Raw genomic sequence first — 12,786 nt, forward strand, 5'->3', positions numbered from 1 at the left:
AAGGACTTTATCAGTAAATGGAGGAGGAGTTCATGTATTTGTAACTCAGTTTTCTAAATTAAATAGCCTTTGAGCACTGTTGGTATCCAAACAGTATCCAGGCTAGCTTGTTAGCTTACTATACTGCATAAAGCATGTTCTATCACATGAAACAAACCTGATGTAACTGAGGGACAAATCATGAAACTTCCCCACCCAAAGTTTTCAAACAGTGGAAAAAAAAGTAATGGTGTAAAACTCAAAATGTCAAAGTATCATTCTAAGTTCAGCGGTATACAATGCTAAAATACAGAGTGAGGATGAGGAGACGGGATGGTAAGGGAAAGGTCAGCATCCACTGTGAATCACGGTGGCCTACCGAGGTTCACGGTGAGTTTGACGCGACCTCCGTCCAGCTCCAGTCGCAGGGTGTCTGCCGACTCCTTGGAGGTGGTGGCCATGAGCAGGCCGTAAGCTCGCTGAGACATGAAACGCAGGGCCACGTCCTCCGCCTCCGTGTGCATGGTGACCGGCATGATGATTTTCAAGTACATGCTGCCGTCATAACTCAGCACCGTTGCCTCTGGATAGGGGTGAAGGACAGGACACAAGTGACAAAGTGAGTCACATTTAATGCAGGACTGAGGCGTACAGACTGCTTTTGACAGCAAAGGAAAATCAAATTCAATGTCTGGCTAAATGAGAATAAAACAGATTCACATATTTAAGTGAAGTCAAATTTCAAATCAAGTTGCTATCTAAAAAGGTCATCTGTCATATACTATTGTTTTTTGAATCTTTAGATTTCTGGTGGATTTACTTCCCTACTATAATTTCAAAACTGCTGCAGAAATGACATCAAATTCACTTGTGAAAATCTATGAATCTGGGTGCTATATCTACAGAATGGGATCAAGGGAACGTTCGGTAAAAAACAATGATCAAAGTCACGTTTGTCTGAATTCTGAAAATGTATCACGCTGATCAAAGGACAATATCAATCAATGGGTTTGAAAGTTTAGTAGCAAATGATGCCAGACACCCTTATTTCAGCTACCATTTCTTTTTGTCAATAAATATAAAACTTTCTAAACTTGTTCATGTTTGACAGTGAACACAATTTGCTCATGGCCCTCTATGTCCATATTATTTGTGCATCCAACAACAAATCGACCACCCAAAGCCAAAAATAACCAAAAAACATTCATTATTACATAGGACCGAAAAACACAAGAAATATCCATAATGAGTCCAATGTCAGGCTCTCCTCAGGCTTAGACAAATGACAAAAACAAAAGTGCAGCGGGTTTCTGAGTTACTCTTATTATAAACGTGGTTACACTCTCTAGAATCAGCCACGCCACAAATTCACTGCTGTGTAGAGTGACAGTTCCCAGAGGACTGCTGTTATTTTGCAGTGAGGGTCGATATGTGTCACCACAGGCTAACAAGAGTCACTGTCACATGGTACTTCAAACGTTTAGGTTTTGGAAGGCAGACACAAAAAAATATGATGCTGAAAGATGCAGAAAACCCCTGTGATGGGTGCGCCAACAGGCACTAGCCTCTTTGACCCCCACTTACATAAAGATTCAATCTCAATGCAGCATTATTCTGATATTCAATCACAACAATCCACAACGCACAAAGAATATTCACTATTGCTCTAACGCCTGCTGAAAACATCATCAATGATTTTAATTTTATGTGGCTTGGAGGGATAATGTAATATCCTCTGGGGTTTTTTTCCTCTAGCCAATATCATTGATTGTCCTTACACTCTGTTAATCTACTCACTCATCTACTGACACAGAGAAATATGTGAGTGATTATTGCAATACTGCCCTGTAACACAACTCTGCAGTAACATAAAACTCCACTAGATGGCAGAAGAGCATCACCAAAATGACACTTGTCATCTGAACACCCAAAGACAAAACTGTTAAAATATCACCCTTCAAAAATAAAGACATTCCATCCTCTACCTCCACTGTCCTGATTTGAATCCAATCTCGCCTTCCCTCATTACCCTCCTTCTCCTTCAAAATCCCATACTGTCATGGCTCACTCACCCCCACGGATGCGCAAAGACAAACCATGAAGCGAGGCGCCTGCAGCTAATTGGGATGAATCAGACGTACGTGGTGCTATTTCCCTGGCCCACCTCGCATTGCGATGGCGTATGCGCCACCTGGGTTTGCGTGACTGTCACAGATGGCAGCAGTAGGCCTGGCTGCTCTGCCACACTGCTGCCAGCTTCTCAGTCATTTAGCCTTGACTCCCCCCTCCCAACTGAAGGGACCCAATGCCATCCACCCTCGGGTGGCATTTGGTTCATACATAGGTCCCTATGGAGCTTTTCCTCCTACTATACAGCAGCTGCATGGTTGTGTAAAACACAAAGCAACACATTGTCAAATGTGTTGAAATGTTCATTCTACACTTGTTTTTGTGCTTTGGTTCATTGGCTGGATTGTACAACATTTAAGATTTAGCAACATTACATTGTGTCATGTTGGGACCATCTGTGATTTCCCTTGCACATATAAATACTGTAGTGTATAGTGTTTCAATTATTTGAATGTGTTTTTTGCTTGTTTATGCCTGGTTTTGAATGATGTGTGCTATTGCAAACAATGTATGATCAGGTCTAGAGCACAGACAGACGTCTCTCCACCACCACCCTCCTTACCTATCTCACAGTTGGTTCCCAGGTATCCGGTGCCGGTGCAATCACAAATGTAGCGGTTCCAGCCCTCTTTGCACAGACCTGTGTTGCCACAGGGGGCACTGCTGCACCGCTTCTGCAGCTCACGGGTGCAGAAACTGCTGACACCCAGCGCACTCTGGATCTCAGCCAGACGGCGGACATCACGGCTTTTGCCGTCTATGAAGAGGTCGCGGACACAGCCTACATAGCCGTAGTTGAGTAGCGCTGTCCAAACCTCAGGTGGCAGAATGAGATCTGACTTTGATTCCGGCAGCCCACCCAGGTACATATCACTGTCAAGGTCCAGGATCTCACTGCCCTCTGGGGAGCTGAAGGGCATGCTGCGGCTGTTGACTGAGATGGATCCTACAAGACAGAAACAACAAAGTGTAATATGAACTGGCTGATATTCTAATTGTTATTAAAAAATTATAATGTATTCCAGACATATTGACAAATGGATATGTTAGTCTGACCACAGCTGTGTAAATACATATGGGGTGTGGCTCACATGTACGTGTGTGTTAGAGGGACACATGATTGATGTGTGTGGTTATGGGAGTGAGTGAGTGAATGGTTGGGAGGGCACAGAACACAGACAGAGGGATGGACATGAGACAGAGAGAATAGTAGTGTGTGTGTGTGTGTGAGAGAGAGAGAGAGAGAGAGAGAGAGAGAGAGAGAGAGAGAGAGAGAGAGAGAGAGAGAGAGAGAGAGAGAGAGAGAGAGAGAGAGAGTCTAATGTGTCTGTAATAGGCTAAATGGAGGAGAAGGGAAGCAGAATGCAGCAGGGAGTGAGTGAAACAAAAAGCCCTCTCTCTTTCCGTGATTAACGACTCCGTCTTAATTTTCTATTAAAAGCCAATTACAGCAGGAGTAGCAGTGAGATCACATGCACACACACACACACACATATACACTCGCTTCCTCATTATAACACACCATTAGGGGGAGATATAATATTCAAGGTGCTTGGCCACCTACAGATCATTCATCAGACAGCACATACTCAAGCATGCAGATGCTCCTGTTTGCGCCCACATGTGGGCAGAGATATCACTAGCGAACACAGAGGTATGAAAAATAAAGTCATTACTAATACATAACACTACATGTGTTATTAATTGTACTTGCAACATTCTTAGCTTTGGCTTCATATGCATGAGGAGCTAGACTGTTTTTTAAGAGTCAATTCACTTTTCTTAAGTTGCCATTATCCAGTGAGCAGCTCCTATCTGCTGCCTAAGTAAGCTACAAAACACAATGAAAGTCAGGGAAAGATGTGAACAGTTTAAGAATAATTGCATGTTTAGACCAAGGGCACATTTGTGGTTTGTAAAACATTGAGGAGCTAGCTACAGTAGCTAGCAATTTGAAAAGCAATTTTGAAGCTGCAGATAATAGTCAGCGCATGACAGACGGTGCTGTGATTTGTTAAAGGTTTTTTTTCTTTGTTTTTTTAATACTTTGTATTTTCAGTTGTGTGCAGAACAACAACAGCACAGAAAAACAAACAGACAAAAGGTATTTTCATAACACAACAAAAGAGTAGACTGGATGAAATTCAAATTAAAGGTAAAGGTAAAGTTTGAGGCACGGTATGATTTCACTTTATTTCAATTTTGTTATCAATTTATTTATATATTTATGTTTTATCTTTCATGATGACCACCAGGCAGAATAATACTGGTGTTATCCTTAGATAATGAACACATCTCTTTTGTAGGTCAGTAAATAGCCTATAGAAGCTCATGATTATCTGACCTAGAACTAACTGTGAGGATATTGAATCTTGCAATGAAACAACACCAATCAAAAGTAGCAAATATCTCACTGACATGGACATGCCTCTTCATGTTAAAAAACCAACAGCTAGACTGGCTTCAAATATGTGGCTGAGAAATGTGAATAACTACTCCAACAACACTGCGATAAAAGAAGGTCACATGCTCAGTCAACCTCTTGAACAGTTGTCAGTCTCAATATTATCTGAGTTTAAAGTACTCCTCACCTTTCCTCCCTTCCCTCTGGAAATCCACATGACACCATTCTCCGTCATTGACCTTTTTGTTGCTGGCCTTCAGCTTTGTTTTTCCTGAGCCCATATCGATCAGCAGGTACAAATACCCGTCCAGCAGCTCCATGGCAAAGTAATCTGTTTTCAACTCTCTCCCGGGTTTCTGCTCTTTGGGACCCTGAGGGCGACCGTGGCTGAACAGCAGGAGGCCGCTGGGCTCTGTGGTGCGGAAGTCGAAAGAGATGGACCCCGTTTTCTTGGTGTTCCACTTGGGCAGGGAGATGTAGGACTCGGCGGTCTCGAAGGTGACGGGGTCCAGGGCTGCCACGTCTTCGCAACGGAACACAAGGTCACCATTCAGGGTGATTTTAGGGTCACGCTCGATGGCAAGCCGTGACAGCTCCAGCTTAAAGTCGTTGTTCTTGTACACCACCTGGAGAGCAGAGAACAGAGCGAAAGGTTACCAGGTTATAATTCTGTTGTCCATGCCTGCTCTCTAAAACAGTGGCGGTAACATGTGACTGTGGGATCAAATACACCATATAGAATTTGTGAACTTTGATATAGCCTAAAAACAGAAAATGCAGCTGCCAACAGAAAAACACATTCTGTCCACAAAACTCAGAGGCTGCAGATGCATCCTAATTGCCCAAATTAATTTCAAGTGTCAGTTATAGTGGCTGCTGGGAAAACTTGTCAGCGTAGGGAAATGATAAATCAAAACATGAATGAAATACATGACTGAGAACTTCAACATGCTACAAAAGCAGCTTTTACATCTCCAGCCCACAATCCCCGAACAAGAAATTTGGGTCAGAGGAGTGCTCAGTTTACTGACGTTACATGATTTACTAAGAAAGTCCTTCACACTTTGAAAAATTCAAACACCGAACATCCACTTGGGGCCACGAAGTTGCCCAGGGCAGGCTTTCATTGATTTCACTGATGTCTGGGCGTGCTGGGATTGTGTGGGTCCACATCATGCTCTCTGAGCATCAAGCTCTGATCACTACTGTATAAACTTCCAACTCTTAGTCAAATCCATAAAGCATAAAAACTATTTGTTGTTGTAAAAAAATTTAGCTCAGAAATGTCAGTATATACAGTATGTACAATAAAGGGAAAAATGAAAAGGCTCCGGGGGATATCCAGACGCAGGGAGAAGGGAATGTTGCCTAGAGCCTTAATGCAAATGTCTCCGACAGCCTTTGATGAAATACGGCTCTATTGTTTCAGCTCAAAGTGTGCGTCTATGCCTCACTGTGTGCATTCATAATGGATTAAGTGCTAAAAGCAAAGTAAATTATCCTTGTCTTTCATAGTTTTAGTTCTCCTTTTATTTGTTGAACACTCTGTAGACAGCTTTCTGAGAGGCCATCCTCAAGGTAATAGTGTGAAGCAGCTGAGGTCTTCATGTTTGCCTGTGTGTTTTCTCTCCTGATTGTAGCTCCTCTTCACTCTCTCTCTCGCAGACACATATATACTCTCTGACAGGTAATGGAGAAAAAAAAGTAAATAAAGCCTTCTTCGCATTTCTGTCTTTGTTTTCTTCTGATGCTGCAGTTTGGAGGTGAAGGAGATTGTTCTGTTATTGTAAAGTCTTAGGGTTTGATTGCAACAACAGACACGTTTCTGTTGATGTGACGCTGAGCAAACACACAGAAGACCAACTTGCACATTGTGATTGGAGCTTTACACACTTCCTTTGATAAAATGCATCCAAGGGCCATATTAGTACTTTTCCATGATTTAGCCTGTTAAATACAAACTGTGCTAATTGATATTAGTGCACACAATTTTCAATTCATACTGTACAATTTTAAATTGATAAAACTCCCATATAGCCATTGGTTTTAATTCCTTTAGGTAGACTAAAAATCAACAGCTAATATAGATAACAGTAAGCATGAAGTTGCCAATACTTTTTTGTCAGGATTCAATTTGAAAGTAAAGCTAGGGATAACTTTGATATCTGGATCTTTTGATGGGATACTTTTGTCTATCTCCATCTTGCCTCTTACATAAGTCATAACTAGTTTAATTACACCTGCAAACAAACGCAGTTAGATGCTAAATTAGTATTTTGGATTAACTCACCATTATCTTTGCAACACTGACAGGTTTGTCATGTGTGATGTGCTTCACTGTATTGGCTTTTTCATCTAATTTCACCACACTGCTGTCATCATTCCTCACTGTCTTTTGCAGTATCTCTTTCAAATGCCTTCCAATCTTACAGTATTTGTTCACATGCATGCAAACACAATATATCTCTCTCTCTCTCTCTCTCTCTCTCTCTCTCTCTCTCTCTCTCTCTCTCTCTCTCTCTCTCTCTCTCTCTCTCTCTCTCTCTCTCTCTCTCTCTCTCTCTCTCTCTCTCTCTCTCTCTCTCTCTCTCTCTCTCTCTCTCTCTCTCTCTCTCTCTCTCTCTCTGCAAACAGCACACCTACGCAGAGGCACATAATTCACTACAGGAACACAGATATGCTGGGATATTCTTGAACTTAAGCCTCCTTTTGGTTATCTTCTACTCTGGTCACGCTGCCACATGTACTGTACACCCCATAATGTCGTCATTAGTGGAGATTAGTCTTAGTAATTAGCTGTGATAACGCTAAAACTGGCAGCTAATAAGATGTGAGCTTGCCTGGCTTAAGGTGTTAGAAAAAAAAAAAAAAAAAAGAGAGGTAGGTGAAAGATAGAAAAGGCAGTGGGAGGAAAGAGAGGATTTATTTTAATTTTATTTTCAGGTATTTATTTTTGTTTCCCCATACTGCTCTATTTCTGGTGTACTGCTATTTTTTTTTTTTTTTTACAAAGGATCATAGAACATGTGGGGAAAAGATGAGGCTGGGAATAAATATGGAGACAAACTGTACATGTTTGCAATATTACTAATGACAGAGTTTGATTTCCATCCAAAGTCTAAGCTCAGGTCTCAGCTAAATAGTTTGTAAAAGTTATTTTGTAGACTTATTCCTAGTCAGTACAATAACAGCTACATCAAACATGATAATTCATATCTGTTTTGAAAGGTGCTGTCAATAGATCAATTTATCATTTCGGTCCAGACCAATTATCCTGTCAAGCATTGATGTGATTGATATAAGATGTATGTCAATATTTCTGTCTCCAAGAAGATCATACCTAATTACACTGGTTAGGTTAAAGTGTTTCTTCATTAATATTTATATTAATGACAACATAACACTTGATTACTGCAATGTATTTTCTATTAGTCTTATCTGGAAAGGATTAGTCAGGCTACAGGCTGTACAAATGTCAGCCACAAGGCTTTTAACTAGAACCAAGAGATGGGATCACATGACACCTATTTTAGCCTCTCTACACTGGCTGCCTCCTGATAACTTTTAAATCACTGAAGTGTTAAAGGTCCATACGAACCTTTTTGTAAATTGAAATATTCGAGCAGTGGCCTCTTAGCAAGAGCAGAGTCAAAGCTTAAGACTACGAATGACTGAACCTTTAATGTTAACACCCCAAGACGATGGAGACAATGGAGCTGTGGATCCACTTTAAATGGCTTCTCACAGTACACTTTCATCATGCAGCTTACTTAGATTGTAGTTTATTTGGAATTAGGCTCCGTTTTATTTATCAAATTTATTTAGTCATTTCAACCTCAGTGTTTTAATCCCATTTTATCTTATTTATTGTGGTTGCCTGATAAATTAAAGAGCTCTATAAATAAAGTTTATTATTACAAAACTACTGACCAGACTGCTATTTAATTTGCTGTGGATAGTCTTATTTCCTACATGAAAAATAATACTGTTTCCTGTGACCAAATGACCTTTACTTAGCTACACCATCCAGCAATGATTTGCCACTTGTTAAAAAATATATATATATCAAGATTATTTTTTGGCAATAACATATTATGATCGTTCCTCTAACAGTAAATCAGCAACTGTGAAAATAGAAATAGAAATAACACAATGTAATAGATAAATTGGTGATTAGGGACTCAGAGCCACTATCTGGGATTTAGACTTAAAGTGTAAATCTTAAGTTTTGACATGTGTCTATAATGAAGTCAGTAAACAGCCCATATCTACATGAAGACCAGCATTAGCTGCATCTGGAGCTACAGTGTGTCTTTAAAATACTAATTAACTCCAAACAATACATTTCTCTGAGTTTTTCTGGTTTCTTAGTCATAAATGTGCTCAAACTAGCTAATGAGGCAGAGATGGGATGTCATCAGCACAATGACAGATTATCATGTCAGCATTCAGTATGTCATTGATGTCAAGACTTGCAATTTCAGGGGGATTTAGTGCAATCCAATGTGTCACCGCTTAAAACAACAATGAAGGCAGTGGACTTGCTTTAACGTCCAGTGTGATTGGCTATTGATGGGTTGTGATCCCCCAACGAGTGGAGGATTTTTTCTGAGGCTTAGATGTCAGGTGGTACATGGTAAACAAATCTGTTATTATTGGGGCAATTTAGTTCATATGTACACATTTAAGTGTTTGTTTGCTTTAGTGTGTGTGTCCATTTTTTAGTGTGTGAACAACAAGGGTAAGACAAAAAACAAACGCTGTATTTCTCAGTCACTAATCAGGTAAAAAGACGGAGGAAGAATATTAGGGAGAGATGTTCAGCAGGAAGAGAGACAGGAGAAGATGGCTGTGGATGAAAAATGAGAGAAAGATGTGTGTGAGTGAGGGACAGAGGTATGCGTGGGGGCACCAAACAGTGTGAGGCAAGGAAGACAGACTCTGAGAGCTGTATCAAATCATTTGTGTCCTTGTAAAGCAAAGGACCCAGATAACCTGTCCTCAGTCAGGGACAGGTTCTTTATAAATGCATGTGCTGACTCAGCTTCTTTAATATCTTCAGACCCTTGAGGCTGTCTTGCTTTATAGAGATATTTTGTAATATGCCCTCTTCAATATTGGGAGGTCTTGCAAGCTCATCTAACAACCAAATTGCCAACTGTAGAGAAGCTTGCTATGTCCACAAATAAAAGGCCTGCTGTCAAAAGTTTAAAATACGTGGAAATCTTGAACAGAGTTAATAATGTCTAACAACACAGTTTTCGTCCCGTTTCAATTTGATCATCGCTTCTGACTTAAGGATTCATTGACTTTGGTAGCAGAGCCAAGGGTTGTTTTTTTTTTATTAACCTCAGGGATTTTTTTTCCCTACAAATCTGACAGTTTGAGGCCCCGGACGTGGACTTTGTATCTGTGAGAACGGTGAAAAAGCACAAACACAGGTAACATATCGCCAAATCCTTCCTCAGGGGTGACTCAATTGATTTGTTTTGTCATTGAGAAACTCTGCAAATCTAAAACCCTGCAGGTCAGCAGTACAAAAATAATCACTTTTTCCTGATGCACTTAGAATTCTGAATGCTACCAAGCAATATGTGCCTACTTTTGCACGAGGGATGCGCCCGATTCATAGACAATCCACTAATCAATTCGTCAAGGTGTTAAAATGAAGTAATTCAACACATTCTATATATTTATCGACTTATGTGACAATTACTGGCAGTTTATCCTCTATGCTAAGCATTACCACATGGTATTGATTACTGTTGACTTGATGATAAGGAAGCACAGCTGAAAAGGGCAAAGTAACAGCTACAAAGTCTCAAATGAATATGGACTTGAGGGAGGTGGAGTTTGAGTCAGGGTGACAGGTGACGCCAGAAAATTTTATTGTGCAACAAAGGTGAGACTGGAAAGAGGCTAGAGATAGAACATCAATATGAAGTTGGGAGGGCAGGAAGGGAGAGGGAGTGAAAGAGAGTGAGGGCAAGGAGGAGGGCGAGAGCATTCATCCAGTGCATGGAATCAGTCGAAGAAATCAATTTTTAATTTGGCCGTCAGGATGGCAAAGCTGGCGTACCAACAGCGCTACCATGGACTTAATTACACAAAACTGCCCCCGAGAAAGGGAAGATGAGAAGCATAGAGAGGTGATGAGAGAGGTGGGGACTGGGGAGGATTGAGGGATACAAAGCAAGAAGGGGGAGAGAGACTGAGATGGAGGGAGCGAGTGTGAAATGGGCGATAGCAAGGTCACTGTCTGGGAGAGAGATGGAGAGGCGGTGGTTTGCGGTGGGAGAGACAGATGGTGACACGTAGAAGAAGAGCGGAATCTGTGGAAACAAGACTGGGGGGGCTGAGGAGCATGGAGACCTGATTTCACACCCCACCACTCTGACTGGGAGCCTAGAAACACACACATCACACAGTGTATGATCATAGCATGTGGGTGACTTTGAATACACGCACACACACACACACACACACACACACACACACAGACACAGAGCAAAGGGTTTCAGTGCGTCTTTTTGGTGCTTTTTCACTCTTCTTCTGCTGTGCTCCTTCTTTGGATTCCTGCTGCCTGGAGGGTGATGGCCAAGCGTATCAAAGGCGTTTGACCACGGTGGCGGCATGAAAGCCTTGCCCCGGACCATAACACCACTGATAATCCAAGCTGTGCCACTGAACTAGCACAGGATGAAACACACTGCTGTCTACCCCCCCCCACCGACCCCCCCACACAACTACTCACTTTCCTCTTTACTTTCAGACACTACTACTCTACCTGGTGCTTTGAGTCATACTTCATTGCGGGTCTTCTTAGAGCCTTTCTACGTGGTTACCTTTCTAGCTTCAGTTCAGCGGATATGCTCATTAGAGCTTGACTGCAGCTGAAAACTTGAGTTTGTATGACTCAAACGACCAGTGAAAACTTCTAGTAAGCTCAAGTTTGGATCCAATATTATATATTTGATTTTTTTTATACTACAGGGACTGGTATTAAGTCTTAAGTTTATTACTTGAAGTGAAAAAATGCCTGAAATGGAGTAACATACAGAACATATTCACTTGTTATATTTGTGTTGATCCTCATGGGTAAATTCATAATCCGCTCCATTGCAGTGCCTGGAAACATCTCTAGTTTTAAGGTCATGATGTTCTCAAGGGCAATGACTAGAGTAGTCCAAAAATGGCACAAAAATGAGCATAACAATTGCACTCAGAAAATGAGACATCCATGATGCTTTTATTTGCTTCAGTGCTAATCTGAGAGTTGTATTGTATAAACGATGTTCACTTTGGCTATACACACACCTCAACAGTCAACAGTGCACTATGGGAATCTTTAAAATGATCTATCTAATATACAACAGGCCCATACGAATTCAGAGTAACTGCCTAATGCTGCCAGCAAACGGTTTCCATTGATCTGAGGAAAACAAGATTTTAAGATTCTTGAGATTCGCAGACATGTTTTGCAGTGCTGACCCAAACCCAAGCTGCTAACTGAAAAATGCAGCCCTTTGCAGAAGGTCAAACATGAATGCTGATGTCTGATGTTTACAGTCTTCTCTCTGGTTTTTTTCCCCCTCCCACTCACCCTCTGCCTCAAAACTATCACTTTTCATTTATTTTTCTTTTCTTTTCTTTCGTCTGCACTCTGTGATCCATTGAAATCGTCTGCTGATAAATGCCACCCCATTATTATTTGAAACGTTCTCATTTCAATACTACACCTATTCAGTGTGTGCTCTTAATTCCAGCTATTTTTTCCCCCCAATCTTCTCTGTGCAGCATCTTCTCTCGTTTTGGTATTTATTGGGAGATCAATCAGTCTGTCTGACAGAGTCTTAAATGCTCTGCTCTCCAACCATCTGCTCTGATTTTCCATTCCCCACACTTTGATTCTCCACTTTCACCTCTATTTGTTGCCGTTAGCTCCAACAGTTGTCTTTTTACCTTCCTACTGTTCATACCCCACCCCACCCCCCATCTTTGCTGTGTCTGTACGTTGACTGTAAATCCTGCCTTGTCTTGATGAGAGAGAGGATAGTTAAATGCCTTGGGAAGTTTAAGACCCACTGGGGATCCTTCCGATAGCAACCCAAATAATGAAAATGTAATTCTACAGGCATAATTAAGTTAGAGATAGGGCGATTACTGTGCGATCCATTAAAAGTGATGGCAAAAGTAATTACTTATTCAATCAGCGTGGTTTTATGAGGAAATGCGAAGGCACCATGTTGCGTCGCCTCTATACAAGTCATTAC

General features: G+C 41.2%; 1 protein-coding gene across 15 annotated transcripts in view; it reads right to left on the reverse strand.

Moving 5' to 3' along the window:
* nrxn2b (neurexin 2b) overlaps positions 1-12,786 on the reverse strand; it is a 592,634-nt gene that overhangs the window by 349,336 nt on the left and 230,512 nt on the right. For all 15 annotated transcript variants that reach the window (XM_053343297.1, XM_053343296.1, XM_053343295.1 and 12 more), the window contains 3 exons: positions 4,701-5,139; positions 2,672-3,055; positions 359-562 (listed from right to left, as the gene is read on the reverse strand). In XM_053343297.1, coding sequence (XP_053199272.1) covers positions 359-562; positions 2,672-3,055; positions 4,701-5,139 — 1,027 coding nt within the window. The remainder of the gene's footprint in view (positions 1-358; positions 563-2,671; positions 3,056-4,700; positions 5,140-12,786) is intronic.

The sequence above is a fragment of the Scomber japonicus genome, chromosome 22, assembly GCF_027409825.1.
Source record: "Scomber japonicus isolate fScoJap1 chromosome 22, fScoJap1.pri, whole genome shotgun sequence".
Taxonomy (NCBI): domain Eukaryota; kingdom Metazoa; phylum Chordata; class Actinopteri; order Scombriformes; family Scombridae; genus Scomber; species Scomber japonicus.